The following is a 25,768-nucleotide window of genomic DNA, read 5'->3' on the forward strand; positions in this document are numbered from 1 at the left end:
CATAAGATAGTACTGTCCCCACCCCTCCTTTCTACCCTCTTGCTTTAAAGCTCACATCAATCCAGAGCTCCTCTCTAAACTGCCCAGATCCTTCCTGCCTAATACCCCAGACTGTCCCAGTCCAAGATCCATGGGCTATCTTTTGGGTCTGCTTGCAGTCCCAGCTGTGTCCATTAGTACCCTCTTGGTGCTGGTGGGACTGCTGGAGTTACAAGGCAGTCGATTAGCAGGCAGCTCCCCAGTGAAAGGTGTGTTAGGACTGCAGTGTGAGCTGGTGTACAATGAGTCCACACTGACTTTGCTTCTAGGAGGGTGGGGCAGAGTGTGAGCTATTTACAACTCCCCCCTCCCTCAACCCTTCCCCTCTCTCCAGAGGGGTATCCGCTTAATCACTGAAAATTAAAACCATTTAAAATGGAAACAGATGAAGAATTGGGAAGGCGGGTGAAGACAATGCCAAAACAAGTACAGAAAGAGAAATAAAGAGACAGAAAGAAAGATTGGATTAATCGAGGGGGAAAGCACACAGGAAAAATAAGAAAGAAGAATTACATATTAAAATTTGACGTTTAAATGTCCCTGAAAAATTTCAAAACCAGGGGAAGTGAGATACCACACATGTAACAGTGGGGTTTCAGTGCCAAATAATGAACAATTACAGAGTACTATGGCTACTAATTAATACCCAAAGTATCTGCAATGGGTTTCATTTGTGTCTGTCTTGAAGTACGGTGGCACAGTGGTTAGCAGTGCTGCCTCACAGCATCAGGTTCCCGGGTTCAATTCCCAGTTTGGGTCACTCTCTATGTGGAGTTTGCACATTCTCCCCTTGGGTTTCCTCCGGGTGCTCTGTTTCTTCCCACAATCCAAAGATGTGCGGGTTAGGTAGATTGGCCTTGCTAAATTGCTCCTTAATGTTGGGGATTAGCAGGGTAAATGCATGGGGTTATGGGGATAGGTACTGGGTGGGATTGTGGTCGGTGCAGATTCGATGGACCGAATGGCCTCCTTCTATGATTCTATGAACAGTTTCACGATTAAAGAATCATTGGAGAATCAACAGCAAAATGTCATTTTGACAAAGCTAACAAAAAGAATGGCGTAAATTGGACAGCGACACTTTTACATTTGGAGCTTTAAGTTTGTTCCTTGCCTTATATAAATAGTGGTGGGTGCCATTTGCCTCGCATTATTTTGAGAGCACATTGTGTATCATGATGTCATTTTATTTGCATGTTTTCTCTTCCTTAATCCAATGTTTCATAGCATCATAGAATCCTACAGTGGAGGGGGAGGCCATTCAGCCCATTGTGACAACAATCTCACCCAGGTTCTATCGCCACAACCCCATATATTTACCCTGCTAACCCTCCTGACACAGGGGCAATTTAGCATGGCCAGTCAACCCAATCTGCATACCTTTGGGCTGTGGGAGGAAACCCACACAGACATGGGGAGAATGTGAAAACACTGCAGACAGTGACCCAAGCCAGGAATCGAACTCAGGTCCCTGGCACTGTGAGGCAGCAGTGCTAACCACTGTGCCACCATGACGTCTGCATTTCTTTCCTTCTCTTTTCTTAATATCTCTATCTGTACCAGATTTGATGCTGAATTTTCAATGCTGGAGATTTCTTTTGGTTGCCCAGCTCTCCAAGCCCTAAGAACATAAGAACATAAGAAATAGGAGCAGGAGTAGGCCATCTAGCCCCTCGAGCCTGCCCCGCCATTCAGTAAGATCATGGCTAATCTGTCGTGTCTCAGTTCCACATTCCCGCCCTCTCCCCATAACCCTTAATCCCCTTGCCTATCAAAAACCTATCAACCCGCGTCTTAAATATATTTAGTAAGGTAGCCTCCACCACTTCAACGGGCAGAGAATTCCAGAGATTCACCACCCTTTGAGTGAAGAAGTTCGTCCTCAACTCCGTTCTAAACCGCCCCCCCTTTATCGTGAGGCTGTGCCCTCTAGTCCTACTGTCCTTTCTGAGCGGGAAGAGCCTCTCCACCTCTATCTTATCCATCCCATTCATCATCTTATACGTCTCAATGAGATCTCCCCTCATTCTTCTAAACTCTAACGAGTACAAGCCTAGTTTATTCAGCCTCTCCTCATAGTTCAACCCCCTCAACTCCGGTATCAGCCTAGTAAACCTCCTCTGCACTCCCTCCAAGGCTAAAATATCCTTGCGTAAGTGTGGCAACCAAAACTGCACACAGTACTCCAGCTGCGGCCTCACCAGTGCCCTATACAGCTGCAGCAAGACCTCCCTACTTTTATATTCAATCCCCCACGCTATGAAGGCCAGCATCCCATTAGCCTTCCTGACCACCTGCTGCACCTGCAGGCTGGGTTTTTGCTACTCATGCACAAGGACCCCGAGGTCCCTCTGCACCGTTGCATGCTGCAGTTTTTCGCCATGTAAGTAATAGTCCTTCCTACCATTATTCCTACCAAAGTGGACAACCTCACATTTGCCAACATTAAATTCCATTTGCCAGTTCCTGGCCCATTCGCCCAGCCTATCTAGATCCTTCTGCAGACTCTCCACACCCTCCGCACAATTTGCCGTTCCACCAATCTTGGTGTCATCAGCAAATTTTGACACCATACACTCGGTTCCCTCCTCCAGATCATCAAAATAAATGGTAAATAGCTGAAACCCCAGCACCGACCCCTGGGGTACTCCACTAGTCACCAACCACCAATCCGAATAGCACCCATTGACCCCCACTCTCTGCCTCCTATTTGACAGCCAATCCTCTATCCACGCTGACACCCTACCCCCAACTCCATGTCCCCTGATCTTCTGTAATAACCTCTTGTGAGGCACCTTATCAAACGCCTTCTGAAAATCAAAAAACACCACATCCACCGGCTCTCCTCTATCCACTGCCCGAGACACATCCTCATAGAACTCCAATAAATTCGTCAGACACGACTTCCCCTTAAAGAAACCGTGCTGCGTCTGCTCTATCAAACAATTCTCCTCAAGATGCCTCGCTATTTTCTCCTTGATCACGGATTCTAACATTTTACCTACAACAGACGTTAAACTAACTGGCCTATAATTCCCTGCCTTTTGCCTGCCACCCTTCTTAAACAACGGCGTAACATTAGCCGTTTTCCAATCTTCCGGCACTTCCCCGGAATCCAGCGACGTTTGGAAAATAATCACCAAGGCATCCACTATCACCCCCGCCATTTCTTTCAGAACCCTTGGATGCATTCCATCCAGTCCTGGGGACTTGTCCACAATCAGTCCCTCCAGTCTGTCGAGCACTGCCTCTCTAGTAACAATAATGTCATTTATTAATGTCATTCAATAAGCCCTATTTCTGTCGCTGTGCCAATCAGTATTAACTGGCATTTCCAACTTCATGGGCAAAATCCTTCTAAAGCTGAACTGTTTAATGGCAAATGGCTTTGCTTCATTAAGTCCAGACCCAATAGGAGAGCAATCAATACAAGTGCCTAGAAATGCAATTTTTCTTGTGAGAAAAGGGGTCATTATAAATAGCATCCATTGGATTAAATTCATAAATATTTCTGATTCTGAGCTGAGTATTTTGTGTTGTCACTTTAAAACCTGCATTCTCTTTAGATCGGGTAGCGCAGAACGTGGTGGAATCACACTCGGAGACTTGCCAGTACACAGTTGAAGAGTTAAAGCAGTTTGCCTGGCAGCCCTATACACAGGAGGAAATCAGCAACTTTCAAAACAAGGTATTGATCAAACCTTGACACAAAGTACAAATCTTCACAGGTTAAAAACCCAAAGGCTAGTTTGAAATGATACATTCCTATTCACTCCAAATTCATAACGTGGGGAAGAAGATATTTTCTACTGAAGTGAGAGGCTGTTTATAGAGACAGTGCAGAATACAAATTCCACTGAGGTTTTTTTTACCCTCCATAACCATTCTCAGTAGTGAGAGTCACATACCAACCGACTCAAGAACAGCTTCTTCTCTGCTGCTGTCGGACTTTTGAATGGACCTACCTTGCATTAAGTTGATCTTCCTCTACACCCTAGCTATGATTGTAACATTACATTCTGCACCCTCTCCTTTCCTTCCCTATGAACAGTCTGTTTTGTCTGTATAGCATGCAAGAAACAATATTTTTTGCTGTTTGTTAATACATGTGACAATAATAAGTCAAATCAAAATCAAATCAAAGTGTATCCTTCTGCTTGTCTAGTCTTGACAATCCCAGTGCACTTCTGGCTGGTCTCCCACATTCTACCTTTCCTTAACTTGAGGACATCCAAACTCTGCTGCCTGTTTCTTATCTTGCACCAAGTCCCATCCCTTTCTCACTCCTACATTTTCCGGCTGTTCATGCCAGTAGGATCTTCCTGTCCTGCCAACAGCGCAATCCCAATGCTGGTTTGACGGCGGCGAGGGATGTGTTCGGTGAGAAACCCCATTAACAATGGCGGGAGTAGAAGATCCTGCCCCTGGCCAGCAGCAGGCTGCCTCCACCGGCGGATTGCGTGGAATATCCCACCCAAGCGCCCAATCAGACAGCATCTTGATTTTAAAATTCTCATCCTTGTTTTTAAATTCCTCCCCCGAGCCCCTGCCTATCTCTACAATCTCCTGCAGCCCTCTGAGATATCTGCACACCTCAGATTCCGCCTCTTGTGTATAGCATAATGTAATCGTCTGTCATTGCCCCTAAGCTATGAAATATCATTGCTATACCCCTTGGCTTCTCTAATTACTTTCCACCTTTAAGATGCTCTTTTATAACCTATCTCTTTTGCCAGGTTTTCGCTCACTGATCTATTATGTCCTTATGTAGTCAGGTGTCATATTTGATAATGCTCCTGTAAAGAACCTTGGGATGTTCAACTATGTTAAAGGTGCTGTATAAATATAAGTATTTATTGTTGCTTTCTCATTCAGTTAATGGGAAACTTCGCCTCAGTCAATGCACTGAAACAGCTGGGATTGCTTAAGAGTTTGTTAGATGTTGTTCCACAGGCTTTAAGCTTCATAACTGTAATCACTAAAGCCAGCAGCATGTTTTGCGGGGTGACATGGTGGCACAGTTGTTAGCACTGCTGCCTCACAGCGCCAGGGATTAGGGTTTGATTCTGGCCTCGGGTGACTGTCTGTGTGGGATGGGCTTGAGTAAGATGCTCTATCAGAGGATCTGTACAGACTTGATGAGCCACATAGCTCCTTCTGCATTGTAGGGATTCTATCACACAAATAAAAGGAGAATTGGGCTGCACTTCACCTAGCAATAAACCAGAGCTTTGACATATTCTCCAAGAATTATATATTTATTTATTAGTGTCACAAGTAGGCTTACATTAACACTGCAATAAAGTTAGTGTGAAAATCCCCTGGTCACCACACTCTGGTGCCTGTTCAGGAGTACGGAGGGAGAATTTAGCATGGCCAATGAACCTAACCTGCATGTCTTTTGGACTGTGGAAGGAAACCGAAGCACCCGGAGGAAACACATGCAAACACAGGGAGAATGTGCAGACTCCGCACAGTGACCCAAGTCAGGAATCAAACCCAGGTCCCTGGCGCTGTGAGGCACTGTGCCACCATATTGCAGATATCTTCTTTCTAACCACAAAAGCTTGATTTGCAACAATTGCATACTATGTTATAAGAATTACCCAATTATAAAAAAAGTATAGATAAAGGAACATATTGATCACTCAGTCACTATTACTTGTTGGGTATAATCTACAGTATAAAACTTACATTTACTTTGATTCTGTGTTTGTTGAACAGTCCTGTGAGGCCATGTGGCAGCAGTGTGCAATCCAAGTGACAAATGCAATCCAGTACGTGGTGGAATTTGCCAAGCGGATCAGTGGATTCATGGAGCTATGTCAGAATGATCAGATCATACTTCTCAAAGCAGGTACCTAGCACATTTCACTCTGACAAAAAGGTGCTGATGGGCACTAAACATTGTTTTTAGGAAATATGGACATTGGGATTTAACGGGAATGTTTCAGGAATGACAAATGAAAATCCACAGCGGCAATAATAGCACCAAAAGCAGGAGTAAAGCTGAGGGCTTGAGTAGCACTAAGAATTCTAACCCTATATTGTTAACTTCAGGGCAGCACAGTGGCACAGTAGTTAGTACTGCTGCCTCACAACGCCAGGGGCCCAGGTTCAATTCCCGGCTTGGATGACTGTCCATGTGGAGTCTGCAAGTTCTCTGTGTTGTCTACGTGGGTTTCTTCCAAGTGTTCTGGTTTCCTCCCACACACCAAAGACATGCTGGTTAGGTGCGTTGGTCATGCTAAATTCTCCCTCAGTGTACCCAAACAGGCACTGGAGTATGGCGAGTAGGGGATTTTCATAGTAACTTCATTGCAGTGTGAACGTAAGTCTATTTGTGACTGATAAATAAACTTTTTTAACTTTACTTTCAGGTTGAATCCAAGTGAGTTCACAGACTCTCTATTGGACATCATTCAAGGGCCTGTAATGAAGGGACAGCACAGACTGCACATTGAGTCAGCAGCATCAGATAGAATACTTTCCAATTTATTTTTTACCTTATCCTTGCAGTTCATAGTCACCGTTACAAAAATGTTATTTCTGGAGCATTCGCTGCCCTGGTTGATGTAAATGTGCTTCCCCCAAAGTTTTCATCAGTCATAGGCAAATTATCCTGCTTTCAGAAGATTGCAACTATAATAGATTCAATAGCAAAGATAATTAAATACAGGATACATGCCCAAAGCTGGTAAAACTACTGGACCTCACTGGAAGGAACTAATAGCTATAGAAAGCCAACTTCACTTCTAGAGGCCTTTCAGGTTCTAAAATGTCCCAAGGCTCTTTAAAGAGGCTCAGAGAATGTGAAAAGAAGGACAGAGGTTGAGGAGGTGATTGAAAAGCTCATGAAGGTAGAAAGAGAGCAAGATAGATGAAGTTCAGGAATAGAGTTCTTAAGAGGAGGGACATGGTGCTAAAGACCCTATACTGATGTTGAAGCAGAGAGAGGGATATGTCCATTAGACCAAACTTGCAAGAATGGATGATCCGTTCTGGTATGGGGAGAGGGTGGGAATGTGGAACTGAGCCACGACAGATCAGCCATGATCTTATTGAATGGCGGGGCAGGCTCGAAGGGCCAGATGGCCTACTCCTGCTCCTATTTCTTATGTTCTTATGTACCTTGGATTGATTAATTCTATCAATTTCACAAAAGTTATCCAAAGATTCATGTGGTTCAGAAACTGGACTGAAATATTGATATTTGAGCTGCTATACACATGTCTTAGATGTTCCTTATGCTTAAGTTTGCACTGTGGATAGGAAGATGTTTTTAGTTGCCATTTTCATTGATTATGAGTGGGATTTTAACGGCACGTTCACCCGAGGTTCGTACAATCCCGCCCAAGGCCAATGGAGAATGCCATTCTCCGAGCCTCACCCAGCCCCGGAATTGGGGCAGGCGTGCCTGTAAAATTCTGACCTATGTGTTTTTCTTAAGTTATCTCTTAGAGACTGCACTCAAAACAACCATCAGTGATCACTGCCGTGTAATAAATTTCCTTCATGTCTGTGGCAAGTTATAAATTGGTAGCCTACATGAATGCTGTAGAACGTAGGAATATAACCAACACAGAGCTGTATTACTGGGTGGGACTTTCTGCATCCCTGTGGCGGGTTCTGCAGGAGGCAGCCCACCATTGGCGAGCGATGGGATCTTCCAGCCCACCGTTGTCAATAAGGTTTACCATTGTTCGCACCCTCCACCACCAGTTGAAAGTGCAGCAGTGGGAGGGGGAATGATCCCACTGGCAGGAATGGCTGGAAAATCCTGCCTGCTTATTTTGGTAAATCAACTGGACATCCTTCAGTGCATCTTCATAAAAACTGATAAGACTCCACATAATAACGTTCAATTTTAAAATGGAGGATACAGCATTAGAGTGTGTCAGAACTAAGCTACTGAAACTTTTCAGAGATTGCAGAATAACACAAAATAAATCACACACGTGGAAAGCAAAATATATAACTGCCTGGATTTAATATCTGGCTTAGAATATGGTAGACCTTTTACTATTCTTTCGTGGGATATGGGCATCACTAGCTGGCCAGCATTTATTGCCCGTCCCTAGTTCGCTATTACTTAGAATTTCAGCATACTTGTTTGTGTTTGTTATGCCTATTTATTCAAACATTATTTCTTACTTCATTTCCTGGGTTCTTTTACATTCTTCCTTTCCAGTGGTTAATCCAATTCCATTCTCAAAAGTAGTCGGCATCTGGCTCAATAAAACTTCTGGAAAAACTTCTGAACTTTTAGTTCTTCGGGAAAAACATCCGATTCTGAGCCCTCTTGTTGATTTACTTTTTTCTACTTTTCTGTTGCAATTTTCTCTGAAGCTTTATTTATTCATTATTTCTTAGTGTCACAAGTAGGCTTACATTAACACTGCAATGAAATTACAGTGAAAATCCCCTAGTTGCCGCACTCCAGCGCCTGTTTAGGTACACTGAGGGAGAATTTAGCATGGTCAGTGCACCTAACCAGCACATCTTTCGGACTGAGGGGGAAACCGGAGCACCTGGAGGAAACCTATGCAGACATGGGGAGAGCATGCAGACTCTGCACAGACAGTGACCCCGGAATTGAACCCGGGTCCCTGGCACTGTGATGCAGCAGCACATGCCACTGTGCCTCTGTGCCACAACCATCCCAGTTGTGGATGTTTAACATCACCTTCATTTGGTCATACTTTCATCTTTGTCTGTGAAAACAGGTAAAGTGGGTGATTTTTACCATCAGGAAGCTCATGAGATTGGGAGGAACCAGGATCGCTCCTCCGCTGCCCCCCACCACTTTTCCTGAACCCCCAAATGCTAGTCTATACTTTCAACAGCGAGTGAAATCAGGCTGGATATAAATCCAGCATTTCAGTTAATTGGACAGATTAAGCTAAACTTACCCTCAAAGTCAGACCATAAGATATAGGAGCAGAATTAGGCCATTCAGCCCATCAAATCTGCTCTGCCATTCAATCATTGCAGAAATAATTCTCATCCCCATTCTCCTACCTACTCCCGTAACCTTTGGTCCTCTTATTGATCAAGAGCCTATTGCCTTAAAGACGCTTAATGACCTGGCCTCCACAGCCCTCTGTGGCAATGAGTTCCACTAATTCACCACCTTCTGGCTGAAGAAATTTTCCATGCAGTAAACCTCTGACTGTTTGACTCCTCATCTCAGTTTTAAGTACAAAGTATTTAGTGATCATTTCTATCAATGCCCCGTTTGTCAGGTATACACCTTTAATTAACGTTTAGAGTTACAGAGGTTTACGGCATGGAAACAGGCCTTTCAGCCCAACTTGTCCATTTTGTTCTTTTTCTTTAAGCCACTAAGCTCATCCTAACTGTCCAAATTTGGCCCATATCCCTCCATATCCATTTTATCTAAGTAACTATCTAAATGCTTTTTAAAAGACAAAATTGTACCCTTGTGAGCTTCTACTACTACCTCTGGCAGTTCATTCCACACACTCACCACCCTCTGTGTGAAAACATTGCCCCTCTGGACCCTTTTGTAAGTCTCTCCTCGCACCTTAAACCTATGCCCTTTAGTTTTAGACTTGCCTACCTTTGGGAAAAGATATTGACTACCTAGCTGATCTATGTCCCTCGTTATTTTATAGACCTCTATAAGATCACCTCTAAGTCTCTTATGCTGCAGAGAAAAAAGTCCCAGTCTATCAGCTTCTCCATGTAACTGAAACCATCAAGTCCTGGTAGCATCCTAGTATATCTTTTTTGCAGTCTTTTTAGTTTAATGATATCCTTTCTATAATAGGGTGACCAGAACTATGCACAGTATTCCAAGTGTGGCTTTACCAATGTCTTATACAACTTCAACAAGACATCCCAACTCCTGTATTCAATGTTCTGAACAATGAAACCAAGTATGCCAAATGCTTTCTTCACCACTCTGTCGACTATGACTCCACTTTCAAGGAGCAATGAACCTGTACCCGTAGATCTCTTTGTTCTATAACTCTACCCAACGCCCTACCATTAACTGAGTAAGCCTGATTCAATCTACCAAAATGCATCACCACGCATTTCTCTAAGTTAAACTCCATCTGCCATTCATCAACCCAGTGATCCAATTGATCAAGATCCCATTGCAATTGGAGATAACCTTTAACTCCAGATACACACACAAATAGTTCCTTGCCCTTTTTGGTTGAAGCGAACAAGCTTTTTAATTCAATGTTGTCCTCTAATTTTCAAGGTTCCTTTTGGAATGTCAGTTTTACTGCTGCTATGAAACTAATTCTAGCCACGCAAATTCTGTTCCAAATTTAAAAGTGTTGACTTTGTGAGTTCAGAGAGTGAACTTTCTGTCTCCCTATTGTAGGTTGCCTTGAGGTCTTGTTGGTTCGAATGTGCCGGGCGTATAACCCTTTGAACAACACGCTGTTTTTTGAGGGAAAGTATGGAGGCACACAGATCTTCAAATCGTTGGGTAAGATTTGATTAGCACAGAAATAAGGTGGTATCACAGGTAAACGCAGCCAGCCTAGAAATTTGATGGTGCCAAATTGGCACCTAAGCTTTCGATATGGAAGTGGAGAAGTGCACAGTTATTACAAACCAGGAGTCCGCCACCCGCCACGTTGGTACAGACGCAAAAATAAGGTTCAACCTTGCATTTGAATTTCCAGTTTAGTCTTGCAGTAAAATGAATTGTAATAAGGTGAGTTTCCTGTGAAAGCATTGAAAGATTTTGAGACCAACGCACAATGTAGAGAGTGAGACCCCAAACTTGTCCTAAAAGCTTGCAATTGAGGAGATTCTCAAATATTGCTTTATGTCATTCATTCAGATTTAGGTATCATCGGTGGCACTCTGGTTAGCACTGCCACCTCACAGCACCAGGGTTCAATTCCGACCTCGGGTGACTGTGTGGAGTTTGCATATTCTCCTCGTGTCTGTGTGAGTTTCCTCCGGGTGCTCCAGTTTCCTCCCACAGTCCAAAGATGTGTGGGTTAGATTGATTGGCCGTGTTAAATTGCCCCTTAGTGTCAGGGAAAACAGGAGGGTAAATATGTGGGATTAAGGGGATAGAGCCTGGCTGGGATTATTGTTGGGTAGACGTGATGGATCGAATGGTTTCCTTCTGCACCATAGGATTCTATGATCGTCATTATCCATAATTTATTTTGCACAAGTTCCTGTAGCTGGACTTACATGGCTAGTGTTTCCTCTTTCTCCCCCCAGGTTGCGATGATTTGATCAATGTTATCTTTGACTTGGCAAAAAGCTTGTGCTGCCTGCATTTGACGGAGGAAGAGATTGCATTGTTCACAGCTGGTATCTTATTGTCACCGGGTATGTAAAACATGGATATTGATCAAACTGGAAAATCCAATGAATGTTGACCATAACCTGACGTTAAAAGCGTTGCATTGTGTATGGTCTGGTGGTACTGTCTGTTGGTTCAGTAATATTGAACAAAATAATGGGTTGTTTACCATGAATCTGCGTTTGAACAGCTCCATCTAACCAGTGGAGCCAAAGTGCTTCTTGAAAGGGGCTTGGGTGTGGCACTGAAGGGAGAAGGAAAATGAGAAGATGTAACATGGCTTACTTTGTGCACCTCCTAATTTCCATTTCACATCTGAGCAGATAGTTCAACCAATGGATGGCTGGACACCAAAATCAACATCTTGAATTTCAAACGCTGTAGAATTCATTTACATTGTTTTGAAATTGGGGAGGCGGTGGCGCAGTGGGGTATTGTCACCAGACCATAATCCAGAGACCCAGCGTAATGGTCCAGGGACCCAGGTTCAAATCCCACCATGGTAGATGGTGACATTTGAATTCAATAAATATCAGGAATTGAAAGTCGAATGATGATCATGAAACCATTCTTGCTTGTCAGAAAAACCCATCTGGTTCACTGATGTCTTTTAGGAAAGGAAATCTGCTGTCCCTAGCTGGTCTGGCCTACATGCGACTTCAGACCCACAGCAATGTGGTTGACTCTTAAAAATGTCTTCAGGGATAGGCAATAAATGCCAGCCCAGCCAGCAACGCCCACATCCCATGAGTGAATAAATTTTTTTAAAAGTGATTAATGAGTACCACGTTTTGGAATGTCAGAAGGAAACAGGAGAAATGCTTGTCGTGTTGTTGAATCTCTTAATTGTTAGATATGCCATCAGTCAAAATCTCAATTTCCGTTCCAAGAATGTTGGCCCTCCATGTATATTGAGGGTGATTCTCCCACCCATTACGTTGAATATTCTGCCCAGTGTTTTATTAAAAAGATCATTTCCTGATCTGACCCAGCACTGATAAAAATGAGGACAGAAGTTTCCACTCGCGACTGTTCCAAATTTAACTGTTCCATGCTGCTGAACAATGTAACTGAATAATAGGTACATGAAGGTCTGTCATCAGTAAAGGATATTCCTCTTTAAGTGTAAAATAAGAGAATGTCTGCCCATTTTTCCCTGTAAAAGCAACATGAACTGCTTGGCAGAATTGCTGGAAGATGCAGCTTGGAACATGCAATTTCTGGAAAATTTGTTGGAGCCCAAATTATAATTTTTTAAAAAATGGGTGTTCTTTGATTTTCATTCAATAACTTTATTTCTGCTGTCCTGCTGATCAGCTAGTTTAAGACTTGGATATCAAAGCCAAGAAGTATTGTCTGGTCTCAAATATTTTAATCTGAGAATGAAGGAACCTTATTAAACCATTGCAAAATTTGGACAAGTTTCCTGTCCTATTGAGGTGACTGATTTCAGTCTCTAGTTACTTTCATTATCTGATTTGCTGGTCCTTGGACCACCACATGAACATTTATCAGAATAAATTTGTGGACAGTTATCATTTCACCATCCTGTTCCAGTGCCCCAGATAGCATCAATGAAGCAAAACAAGTTCATTACAAACCAGTGCAATATGGTGGCAGTGGTTAACACAGCTGCCTCACAGCGCCAAGGACCCGGGTTCAATTCCCACCTTGGGTTGCTGTCTGTGCAGAGTCTACACATTCTCCTCACAACTGCGTGGGTTTCCTCCCACAGTCCGAAAGATGTGTTGGTTAGGTGCATTGGCCATGCTAAATTCTCCCTCAGTGTACCCGAAAAGGTGCCGGAATGTAGCAACTAGGGGATTTTCACAGTAACTTCATTGCAGTATTAGTGTAAATCTACTTGTGACACTAATAAATAAACTTTAAAACATGTATATCTTTACTTTCCATTAATCATAATGGCTAACACATATTCTGCATTTACAAAATAAATAAAATATATAATTGTTATTTAATTTCAGCATCTTAAATTATAGCAATCATGTAAAAAGGTGGGTTTTCTTACTTGCAGTGTAAGAATAAAATGCTTTGTCAATTTCTAAATTGAATGTTAGCCATTCCCAAGATATTGCTTCTTTCCCATCTAGCAACCACCTTAATAGCTGAGCAACCCTACTGATGTGCGGGTAAGTGGGTTGACTATGCTAAATTGCCCCTTAGTGTCAGGGGCACTAGCTACAGTAAATGCATGTGGTTATGGGGATAGGGCCTGGGTGGGATTGTGGTCGGTGCAGACTCGATGGGCCGAATGGTCTCCTTCTGCACTGTAGGATTCTAAAATTCTATGAATGAAGATAGTAATATTAACTGAAATTGTAGTTCAAAGCCTTAAGTTGATGTTACAACTTTAAAGGAAGAATTTCAGTTTATAAGGTGGCTTCTCACACTCCCAGGAGGCTCACAAGGCATTCTTTGTTCAATTTCTCTTTGTGACTTGCAGTGGTGGTTGTAATGTAGACACACCTGGCATCTGTTTTACAAACAGGGAAGTTCCCACAAATGGCAAGTGATTTTGAAAAGGCAGTTAATTTTTTCCCGGAGGTGCTGACCGAGGGAGGAAAGTTGGTGGGACACCAAACTTTCAAGAAGGGATCTTTTTCAAAGACAGACAGGGGCTTTGTTGAATGTAGGAGCTGAAAGGTGACTGTTTCCTCAACATTAGTATGGTGTTGTGAGGCCCCAAAGGAAATAAAGGAATGCAGAATGATGGCTTTTTTATTTAAAGTGAGCTCCACGTGTTGTACATGCATTTGACAAGTAATCATTTAATTTTCCATAGAAGAAACCAAGGTTTCATAAACAGTCATTCTGTTGCACTGAAATTTTTCTCAGGCAATGGTGCACAAAGGGTGGTATCAGATTGGTCACCTGTTACATGTGGCACGTGATGTTTCATTCCATTGACTGCTATGGAACTAGTAACAGGCACCGTGTACAATGGGCAGCCAATCTGATACCACTAGTTTTGCATCATCGGCTGAAAAGAACTTCTGGGCACAATCTTTGTAAGCAGTTCTTTAATAGGTATGGAATAACATCTCTGCCTCTTTCTTTTAGATCGACCATGGTTGACAGAAGCTAGAAAAGTCAAGAAGCTACAGGACAAGATTTTTGAGGCACTGCAACATGTCATTCACAAAAACCACTTGGACGATGACAAGTTATCAAAGGTATATTGATTTGTTTCATAAATGCAACAATTAATGCAACCCAAGTACAATCCAAGCTAGGTGAACAAAGACAACATGCATCTGTTTAACACTTCAATGCAGGGGATTGCTCCCAGGTACACCACAGAATCATACAATCCCTACAGTGCAGAAGGAGGCCATTCAGGCAATTACACCGACAACAATGCCACCCAGGCTCTATTTCTGTAAACCCATGTATTTACCCTGCTAATTCCCTGACACTAAGGGTCTATTTAGCATGGCCAAACAACCTAACCCGCGCATCTTTGGAGTGTGGGAGGGAACTGGAGCATCCAGAGGAAACCCACACAGACATGGGGAGAATGTGCAAACTCCACACAGTCACCCAGAATTGAACCTGGGTCCCTGGCACCGTGAGACAGCAGTGCTAAACACTGTGCCACTGTACCAGCCAAGCATCAGGGAGAAAGTATAGAAAGCAAGACAAAAGATGTCAGGAGGTGATCAAAAGCTTGGTCAAGGAGATGGATTTTAAGGGTGTGGGGAAGGTTTCGGAATTCCTGAAAGGTGCCAATGGTGGAGTGAAGGGCAGAATCCATAAGGCTGCAGTGGAGAGTTCAGGGAATAGTTACAGTGCTAGAAGACAGTTAAGACAATGGAGGGGCTTAAACACAAAGGTAAGAATTTTAAACCTGAGGCACTGGAAAATTTAGAGCCAATTTAACCCAGTGAGGACAGGTTGACAAGTAGGACTTGATGCAGCATGGGACACAGGGAACTAAAGTTTTGACTACTTGAAACTTACAGAGAGAAGTATGAAAGACTGACCGGGAGACTATTGGAATTGGTCAGCCTGAGGTCACAAAGGCATGAGATCATTGTAGAGCAATGTTACAGAGGAAGTAGATGGTTTTTGTGATGGGTATAGAGATAGAGAGAGCAGGAAAATCTGCTTGGGATATAATGGCAGGTCAAAATTGTTCCTTGGTTTACCTTGGAAGAGTAAGAAAAAACACGAGTGAGTATGCTGAGTAAGGCTACAGGTTTCAAGCAAAGGCTGGAAATAATGGTTTCAGACTTCCTTGTATTTAGCTGGATGTCATTGCAGTTTATCTGGGACTGTGATTCACAGAAGCCCCTAACAAGACAGAGACTGGACTTCTATGTGGCTTGCATTTTATTTTGGTGAACACTGAATGAATGGTTAATAGAGTGCTTAAGGATAGATTTATCATCTGGCTATTTTTATTTCCGCTCTGGTAATCCTAATCCCAACTATAATCTTTATCTGACAGAGCAGCTCTGCATATTTCTGGATTCAAGAACATTTTTTTCTTTGGTGCTCTTTGTTTCTGTTGCATCATGTTGGCAAAATGTCAGTAAATTTCTAAATCCTAATGTGAGTTCTTGAATTAGAGTACAGTATGCGCCTTTTATAAAGGGCAGTTATTTGTGATTTTTGACCAGAATCCTATGGCCGTTCACACCAGTGGGATTTTCTGGTCCCACTGCAGTGAACAGAGATGTGGCCAGGTGGCAAATTCTCCCTGCTGGCTGCAGTGGCAGGGGGTGTGGTAAAATCGCGCCCTATGACTTCTAAATTATTGATTAGATTAACTGGACTTGCATAACTTGCAAACATGATGAGTGAGGCAGGAAGAGAATGGGAGATTGATTTGGGAATGAGAAATCCAGAAGTATGCGTTTGCCTGAAGTCTTGCCACTTTACCTATTTTAAACTTTTTTTTTCAGATTAACAGGCGTCTTGGAAGCAATTGGAATCTTCAGAACTTAGATTGGGGGTTGAGTGGGTTGCTTAGGATCTTTGGTGTTTAAATTGCAGCGAGATCAGGGTCTCTGGGGTTTGGGTCAGGGAGAGAAGAGAGTTTGCTTTTGGTGGGACATAGAAGGTCAGGATGTGGTTAGGGAAGAAAGAGTGAGTTTTCAGGATTTGATTATTCGGGTACCATCAGGGCTGGAAGACAGGTGAGAGTGAGGTTTCCATCACGGGTGAGGGGCCAGTGTCAGCAGGGAAGCTTAGTTGTTCAACCTGCTACTCATCCTGCCTCAGAAACAGAGCCATTCATCTGCCCTAATGCCCTGTCTGTGCATTGATGTCATGTTTTGTTTGATATCACTCCGTGAAGCACCTTAGACTCTCTGCATCACTCAAGGTGCTGTGTAAATGCAAGCTCTTATAATGATGCTGGTGGTAATATTTGGACAATCTGTTTTCATTTGGTGTGCTTCAAGACCTGGGAAAGCTGGAAGGCAAGCGTACAAAGTAAAAGTTAAAGCAGCACATAGCCTCCTGAAACAAAACATTTTAGTGGCTGACCCACCTCCTGAGAGTGTTTGGTGGCCCACTCTTCAATCCACCTCCATTCAAACAGTTCTGGGGCATTTAAATCCTCCCGATGTGTCTCACATCCGCAAATTCCACGATCATCTTTTCCTTCAAGTACTTGAAAATTTATCTTCATTCATGCCACATTCACTTTGCGTCAAGTAACTGATATCACAAACCTAACCAGCAACCAAAATATCGCATGTCTAATCCCACACTAAATAATTGGCTTTCCTTTTACTAAAGTACTTCCATTTATTAACATTAGAAAATTATTTTACTCCTGATGAAGAACAGCTTGCAAAGATTCACCCAGTTAATAAAAGTACACCACCAAAATGGTTCATTGAAGGCAGTGATGGCCTAGTGGTATTACAGCTAGATTATTAATCTAGAATCTCATGCAATGTTCTGGGGACCCAGGTTCAAATCCCGCTGTGGCAGACGGTGGATATGCATTCAATAAAAAATATCTGGAATTCAGAAGCTACTGTTAACCACGAAATCATTGTCGATTGTCAGGGAAAACCCATCTGGTTCACTAATGTCCTTTAGGGAAGGAAATCTGCCGTCATTACCCGGTCTGGCCTACATATGACTCCAGGCCCACAGCAATGTGGTTGACTTTCAACTGCCGTCCAGGGGCAACTAAGGATGGGCAATAAATGCTGGCCAGCCAGTGATGCCCATGTCGCACGAATAAAAAAAAAATAATGACCATAGTAACATTAAAATCATGGCAGTTTTCAATTTTACTTAAGAAACTGGACGCAATTCACACTTAACCTTAGTTTCCACAGCATGTTCTATTTTTAAAATGTCAATAGCCACAAAACAAATGACATCCTGAATATTTACCAACTTTAATAAGTAAGGTTGAGTGAATATCTCTGACAAAGAATCATACATGAAAACAGTGAACAGGACTGCAAGACTTCCAAGCTGCTGGAATATACCAGTTGGTTTACAGCAAACTGGTGCTAGTTGATCTGATTTCACATTGTAAATCCCATGGTCAGGGATTTTCTGGTCGTGCCCACCCAGAGACCAGAAATCCTAAACTCCCCACAGTGCAGAAGGAGGCCATTTGGCCCATTGAGTCTGCACCAACTGTCTGACAGAGCACCTTACCCAGGCTCTATCCACACAACCCCACATATTTACCCTGCAAATTCCCCTAACCTATACATCTTGGGAAACTAATGGGCAACTTAGCATGGCCAATCTGATTAACTTGCCCTTCTTTGGCCCCGGTGTTTGACGTATCAGATGGTCAGTCAGCCTGTTGCCTGTACACTGCTTGCATTTAAAATTTATGACATGTGAGGTCATTTCAACCTAACCCATCCATTCTGGAAGCTGACAGATTCTGGTGTAATTCTGATTTGGTATCCTGTCTGATTTTGAAGTCAGTGTAAAGTAATATTGGATGGGGTGTGAAACCAATGTTAGAATCCCTACAGTGCAAAAGGAGGCCATTCAGCCCGTCGAATCTGCACCCAGCCCCTATCCTTGTAACCCCACATATTTATCCTAATAATTTCTCTAACCTATGCATCCTGGGATACTAAAGGGAAATTTAGCATGGCCAATGCACCTAACCTGCACATCTTTTGACTGTGGGAGGAAACCGGAGCACCCAGAGGAAACCCATGCAGACATGGGGAGAATGTAGAAACTTCACACAGACAGTGCCCCAAGCCAGGAATCGAATCCAAGTCCCTGGAGGTATAATGCCACCTTGCCACCCTCTGACGTTCCATCCAATGCTGTGGGTTTCCCTCTGGGGAATTAAGTTAAATTGACCCCATTGAAACCACAAAAAGGCAAATAGACTATGCTCTAAAATACCAAATACCAACTCTTCAGTAACCACCACAGTTTGTTCTCATAAGACCATAAGAACACAAGAGCAGAATTAGGTCACTCAGCCCATCGAGTCTGCTCCGCCATTCGATCATGGCTGATATTTTTCTCATCCTCATTCTCCCGCCTTTTCCTCATAACCTCTGATTCCCTTATTAATCAAGAACCTATTTATCTCTGTCTTAAAGACACTCAATGACCTGGCCTCCACAGCCTTCTGTGGCAAAGAGTTCCACAGATTCACCACTCTCTGGCTGAAGAAATTCCTCATCTCTGTCTTAAAGGATCATCTCTTTAGCCTAAGGTTGTGCCCTCTGGTTTTAGTTTTTCCTGCTAGTGGAAACATCCTCTTCACGTCCGCTCTATCCAGGTCTCGCAGTATCCTGTAAGTTTCAATAAGATCCACCCTCATCCTTCTAAACTCCAATCAGTACAGACCCAGAGTCCTCAACTGTTCCTCATACAATAAGCTCTTGATTCCAGGGATCATTCTTGTGAACCTCCTCTGGATCCTTTCCAAGGCCAGCACATCCTTCCTTAAATATGGGGCCGAAAACTGCTCACAATACTCCAAAATTTACGTTTTGTAAAATTACACTTAGCACATCAGATGTACAAGTTTCAAATATCGTTTCAAACATTGTACAAGTTCAAAGCTATCCCAATGCAGTCTACCTTATACAGTGTATTTACAAATACTCATCACAGTGGATGACTTACTCCACTGTGGGGTATACAGCCTCAGAAGTACATCCCTGCTCTTGTATTCTAGCCCTCTCAACGTGAATGCTAACATTGCCTTTGCCTTCCTGACTGCCAACTGAACCTGCATATTAACCTTAAGAGAATCTTGAACAATGACTCCCAGTTTCCTTTGTGTTTCTGATTTCCTCTCCTCTGATATATACCATTAGGCTCAGTTTAAACCGTATTCGTGCCTGAGGCAACATGAATTCAAAACCATTTTAGACAAACTTGTCTAATTTTATTCCACAGACTTTACATTTCAATGTGACACCTGAGCCCAGAAATTTTATATCATATTTTTAATGAGGATGTTCACATCACTTTTAAATCAGTGGAATGATAGAATATAATAGAAATGTTCTAGAAAGGATCAATAATTCATACGTTAATCTCCTGAGCAGTGTTTCTGCAGGGAGGTGGTGACGCAATGGTATTGACGCTGGGCTAATAATTGAGAAACCCGGGTAATGCTCTGGGGATCTGGGTTCGAATCTTGCCACAGGATTATTGAATCAGGAATTAAAAGTCGAATGATGTCCTTAAAATAGTCATCGATTGTCATAATAGCCCACTTGGTTCTTAAGAGAAGGCAAACTGGTCTGGCCTACATGTGACTCCAGACTGTTAATGGAAATGGCCTAGTAAGCCACTCAGTTCAAGGACAATTATGGACGGATAATATCTAGTCAGTAATATGCATAAAAATTTGTAGAAAAAATAAAATTTCTACTGTTTTATGATTGCATCAAGAAGCACTTTCTGTTTTGTTGCAACTCAGTGTAGTCTTTTCTCTTCCTCCTCAACAGCTGATCTCCAAATTATCGATGGTGAAGTCCGTCTGTAACCTTCATGTGGATAAGCTACAGCTGTTCAAGCTGCTGCACCCTCAAACGGTACACAGCTTTCCTCCGCTCTACAAGGAAGTATTCAGCACAGAGATGCAGTATCCAGACTCCGCCAACAGCTAAGCCTATCAGTCCCGTGCGACACAGCATTCCCAAAGTGAAAAAAAATGAATGGATTTAATTTCCTCAATCACCAATTGCAATAGCACTAGGATGAATGTACTGCACTTCATACGGTTACACCGCAACAGTCAAAAGAATGTAAATACTTGGATACTATAAATAGTGGAAAGACCCTTGTGCATGACATTTAAAAGATGTTCCATTGTGTTCATGGACCAGAATTAATTCAAAATCGCAAGACTGACCTTCCAATGCTCTAAAATCTGTTTCTGCTGGTAAAAAGCGGAGGGAATTAAAGGAGTATAGATAGTATTTTATCTGTATTGCAAACCTATATATTTTATGAAGAGTGTTTCTTTTTACTCTTGAGTTTTCGGCGATTTCAGAGTTGTTCTTGGTGGTTCACCATTGATGTAAGACTTCTTCTCCAGGCAGTTGTTTTTTTTAGCATACTGCCTGGTGAAGATTTGAAGGAGGGCATCGCAATTCCTTGAATTTAAATTACAACAATGCTGAAGCCAGCAAAACTCTGGAATCTATCCATGTAAATGTGTATGTGTTTATATTATTAATATATATCTTTAGAAAATGGTCAAAATGACACCTGCATGTAATAATAATTAAAAGGTTATGGTGTCCATTAGCACTTAGACCATCTTAGTGGACAATAGTCATAGCTTTGCAAGGTATTTTATTTTATCCTTAGACGAAAATCCAGTGTTTCCCACAGTGACCATAAAATGGCTGCTTGAGCTGACTACTGGTTTAGTATATTAGATGCCTAAGCATTAGGGTTTCTATACTTTGTTAATAGGGAGCCAAATTATTCCAGGCTGTGGGGAACCTGAAGAACCCTGAAAGTATAAAAATGAAAAAATACAGTCACAGTCGCTGGAAAGGTTTCCCTATGTAGTCTGCTGTAAGGAAGCTGAGACCTTCGTCAAGTAATATCCGTAAACCAGCAGAGCACAACAATGAAGTGACATTTGGCCTCCGTCTTTGCAGGCACCCAGAAAACTAAGTTAACATAGCTGAACCACTGCTTTAAAAAATAAAATTAACGTTAACTACCGATCTACACTGCAAACTCACATATAACATCCTCACTCTGCCCAGTATATCCCAGATCAAGAATAGTTTCCAAGTATTAGTTACAGCCTTTGCTAAACTTTCAGGGACTTTATTATCCATTGTCTGATTTTTTTTTCTCCCTCCACACGTATGGCACACTCCTGCAAAGTTCCAAGAAATCCATTCCTTCGTAATGAAAACAGTTGAACATTCTTGCAATGTTTGGAAGAACTGGCTTTTATAAGTATCACACTTGTTTTAATGTATTTTGTACTTTTTTTTTCCATTAGTGATATTCTATAAGGGAATAATATGTAACAACGTGCAAGCAAAATTGTTTAAGTTAATTATTTATTGGTTGGGGATTATAGTGTGTAGCTTTACACATAGTGATGGATTTTCAGCACAAATTGGGGGAGTGGGGGGAGCTGCAACAAAGAATAACAATCCATTCTAGCAGGTAGGAGGTTGTCAACAAGTATGCAGCAATGAAGAAGATCCATAGAAAGTGACGTGTCTATGGGAAGTGGCTTCAACAGAGATGAAATAGGTGACAAATCTGATGCCACAAAACTGATTGTTGCGCTGCAGTCTGTCACACATTATATAAGGATTTTTAAAATATGTAATACATACAAGGGAACATTCCAAGTTTTTGGTGTGCTCTGTAAGTAATTGCACTGACTGAGATGATATTCAGCCCACGCCAGCTTCAATGACCATATGTCGGTCAATTTCTACCAAGGTAGAAACGAGACTCATTACAATCAAAATCAGTGCCCTGGACCAAGGGGGAGAAACATCAACAAGTCTGCTGTCATTCCATATTGCTTTTGGTTAATTGACTTCTGGACATTGGACGTGTGTAGACAGTTTGAAAGACCCATTGGGATTCTCTGTCTGGGTTCAAACATGGCCACTTCAGCCAACTGCCAGAAAGCTATCAGTGCCCACAGTTCAATAGTGTAGAAGACGACCAAGTGCAGAGCTTTGAAAAAGGGCAGTGTCCTGTTTTACTGAATGGGGTTCTGAAATAGTACAGGGTTTTTACTGCCATTCTCAAATCTATCCCACACCTAGTGCAGCATCTAATCTGGAGACTACAACACCACATTGGCACTGGATGCCCCAAAGGCCATCAATGCCTTTTAAGTAGGTGCATTCAGAAAACTGCTGAAACAGCAATGTAGAAGGTAATATTTTTGCTATGTTGAGTACCGTTGAGATGTTTGAACATGTGTAAGCTAAGGATCTGCTTGCTCGATTCCAGATTTTAAGCACTTTTTAAGTTTAAAAATATTGAAGATTTCTTTATGAGACATTCCTTGGAGAGAGGGAGAGAGCCTAATGTGTGTTTTTGATTTTAACATACATTTTTGGGTCTTGCGTATTCATTTCCACTTCTTCACTTGCAGTGTAGGACATACTTCTAGTTGTATATGGAAGAATATAATTGGCTTGTATGTTGCATAAGGTAGAGTTTAGCAAAAAGAAAAGTATTTTTAAAAAAATGATCCACTGGGATTCAAAACGTTGATCCATTCCTTACAGGATGTGTTTCAGTTCATATAATAGAGTAGTGTCTCGCACCACTTAAAAATAAATAAATAAAATTACACTGTGTGTATTATTCTTGTGAATGTTGTGAAAAAAAAGAGAAATGAAACAACACCCGGCTTTATGTTTCTCTTTCAAAATGTGGAAAATGCTTTCCCTGGCACATTAACTGATGGACAATATTTGTTATATAGTTTAGAAAGTTATTTGGATTTTTTTTTGGTCTGTATTGTAAAACTGTAATTCTATTTTTTTTTAAAAAGAATGAAATACCTATATAAATGCAAGATGAGAAGAATAGAAAGATTTTTTAAAAAGTCTTGTTCGGATTTCAATGACAAGCAAATTCTTATTTTAATATATTGACAATTTAAGAAAGATTGGGTAACAATTAGTGAATGGATATAGATGTATAATGTAAAGGATGTGTACATGAACTACATTAAAATTATATATTGTATGAAGAGTGGGTAAATACTAAATGTTTTTTTTCATCAACTTCATTATCTATGATTCCATCAGAAGCAAACCATACATTATGTTGGGGTTTATTGTGATGTTTTTATTCATTTCAAGGGATGTGGGTGTCACTGTCTAGGCCAGCATTAATTCCCATACCAGAATTGGGAAGGTATGGAGTCCCTTTTCCCCTTGTTTGAGAGGTTAATCACGAGGGGGCCTCATTAGGGTAAGAGGCAGGAGATTCAGAAGGGATCTGAGAAAAACGTTTTCCACTCAGAGGGTGGAGGGAATCTGGAATGCACTGCCTAGGAAGGTGGTGGACACCAGAAAGCTTGCAACCTTAAAAAAAATTTGGATGAGCACTTGAAATATCATAACATTCAAGGATGTGGGGCAAATGCAGGAAAATGGGATTAGCATGATTTTAGTGGTAGTTATTGTCAGTGCAGACTTGATGGGCCAAAGGGCCTTTGCTGTGCTGTATGACTCAATGGACAGAATTTTACAGCCTTGCTTGAGCGAAACTGGAAATTCCCACCCGAGGTCAACAGACATTTCCATTGTCCACCTCTTGCCCGCACCAATTCCTTGGTTGGCAAGGTAGTAGAGTTGCCTCTAAAGTGGCAGTAGTGAGTTGCCTTTGGTATGGTGTAGCTACACCTTCAGTGCTGTTAGGGAGGGAGTTCCAGGATTTTGACCCAGCGACAGTGAAAGAACGACAATATATTTCCAAGTCATGGTAGTAAGTGACCTGAGGAGAACTTCCAGGTGGTGGTGGTCCCAGTATCTACTTTTCTTGTCCTAGAGATGGCAGCCATGAGGGTTTGGATTGTGTTGTCCAAGGAGCTTTGATGAGTTCCTGAAGTGCGTCTTGTAGATGGTACACATGGCTGCCACTGTTCATCAGTGATGGAGGATTGAATGTTCCAGGCTGCTTTTGTCCTGGATGGTGTCAAGCTTCTTCAGTGTTGTTGGAGCTGCACTCATGCAGACAAATGGAGATACACTCCTGACTTGTGTTTATTGAGGGATACTTATTGGCTAAGACATTGAGGAGAATCCCACACCTTCTCTTCAATGTGATGCCATGGGATTCTTTACATTCACAGAATCCCTACAGTACAGAAGGAGGCCATTTGGCCCATTCAGCCTACACCAACAGCAACCCCATGCACTTACCCTGCTAATCCCTTTAACATTAAGTGGCTGTTCAGCATGGCAAATCTACCTAACGGACACACTTTTGGACTTTGGGAGGAAACGGAGCACTCAGAGCAGACACAGGGAAAATGTGCGAACTCCACACAGACAGTCACCCAGTGCTGGAACTGAACCCGGGTGCCTGGCATTATGAGGCTGCAATGTCTGCCACCGTGCCACCCATAGAGAGGGCAGAAAGATATTGGCTTTAATATCATTCAATGCCAACATATTGCAACATTTCTTCAGAACTGGGACTAGACATGAAATGGGACTAGAATCCACAACATTCTGACTTGGGTGACAATGCTACCATACAGCCAAGGCTAACACATGAACCAGGGTTTATGTTATAAGGCCACAGAATAGTATATTAAGTGAATATTACCCATGATGCACATTTATAAGACTTTAAAAATCTAATGTTAATATTCAAGGGAAATTGGCACATAATTACGAGTGGTAAACTATAGTTTTGGCTGCATCTTGTCAAGATTATTATTTGGATCTTCTTGCTGAAATTCACAGCTTTTTGCCCCTTGCTTAGTGTGGATTTTAGACAGACTACTGCACTGTAACAAAGACCTGACTGAGGGGCAGCACGGTAGCACAACGCTGAACAATGCTGCCTTACAACGCCAAGGACCCAGGTTCGATTCCCAGCCTTGGGTGACTGTTTGTGTGGCGTCTGTACGTTCTCCGTGTCTGTGTGGGTTTTCTCCAGGTGCTCCAGTTTTCTCCCATAGTCCAAAGACATGCAGGTTAGGTGGATTAGCCATGCTAAATTGCCCCTTAATGTCCCAAGATGTCTACATTGCAGGATTAGTGGCAAAAATATATGGGGTTACGGGGGTAGGGTCTGAGGAAGATGATCTAGCGGAGTTTGTGCAATGGAATGGCCTGGTTCTGAACTGTAGGGATTCTATGATGAGTAATATTACAGTAGAAATAAAATGGATGTCAATAATATGATACATTGTGGATAAGTATATGTGACCTTTGTCACAATAAGATCATTTGTCACATC

The 25,768-nt window shown here is 42.2% G+C and overlaps 1 protein-coding gene across 2 annotated transcripts in view; it reads left to right on the forward strand.

Annotated features, from left to right (window-relative positions):
- Window positions 1-23,537, forward strand: part of LOC145358858 (nuclear receptor ROR-beta-like) — an 89,775-nt gene extending 66,238 nt beyond the window's left edge. For both annotated transcript variants that reach the window (XM_080213201.1, XM_080213200.1), the window contains exons 5-10: window positions 3,606-3,727; window positions 5,764-5,896; window positions 10,400-10,507; window positions 11,263-11,373; window positions 14,429-14,541; window positions 20,290-23,537. In XM_080213201.1, the coding sequence (XP_080069327.1) occupies window positions 3,606-3,727; window positions 5,764-5,896; window positions 10,400-10,507; window positions 11,263-11,373; window positions 14,429-14,541; window positions 20,290-20,451 (749 nt within the window). In that variant the 3' untranslated portion in view covers window positions 20,452-23,537. The remainder of the gene's footprint in view (window positions 1-3,605; window positions 3,728-5,763; window positions 5,897-10,399; window positions 10,508-11,262; window positions 11,374-14,428; window positions 14,542-20,289) is intronic.
- Window positions 23,538-25,768: the final 2,231 nt, after the last annotated feature.

This window comes from Carcharhinus amblyrhynchos, chromosome 26, assembly GCF_965287045.1.
Source record: "Carcharhinus amblyrhynchos chromosome 26, sCarAmb.v2.hapA, whole genome shotgun sequence".
Classification (NCBI taxonomy): Eukaryota; Metazoa; Chordata; class Chondrichthyes; order Carcharhiniformes; family Carcharhinidae; genus Carcharhinus; species Carcharhinus amblyrhynchos.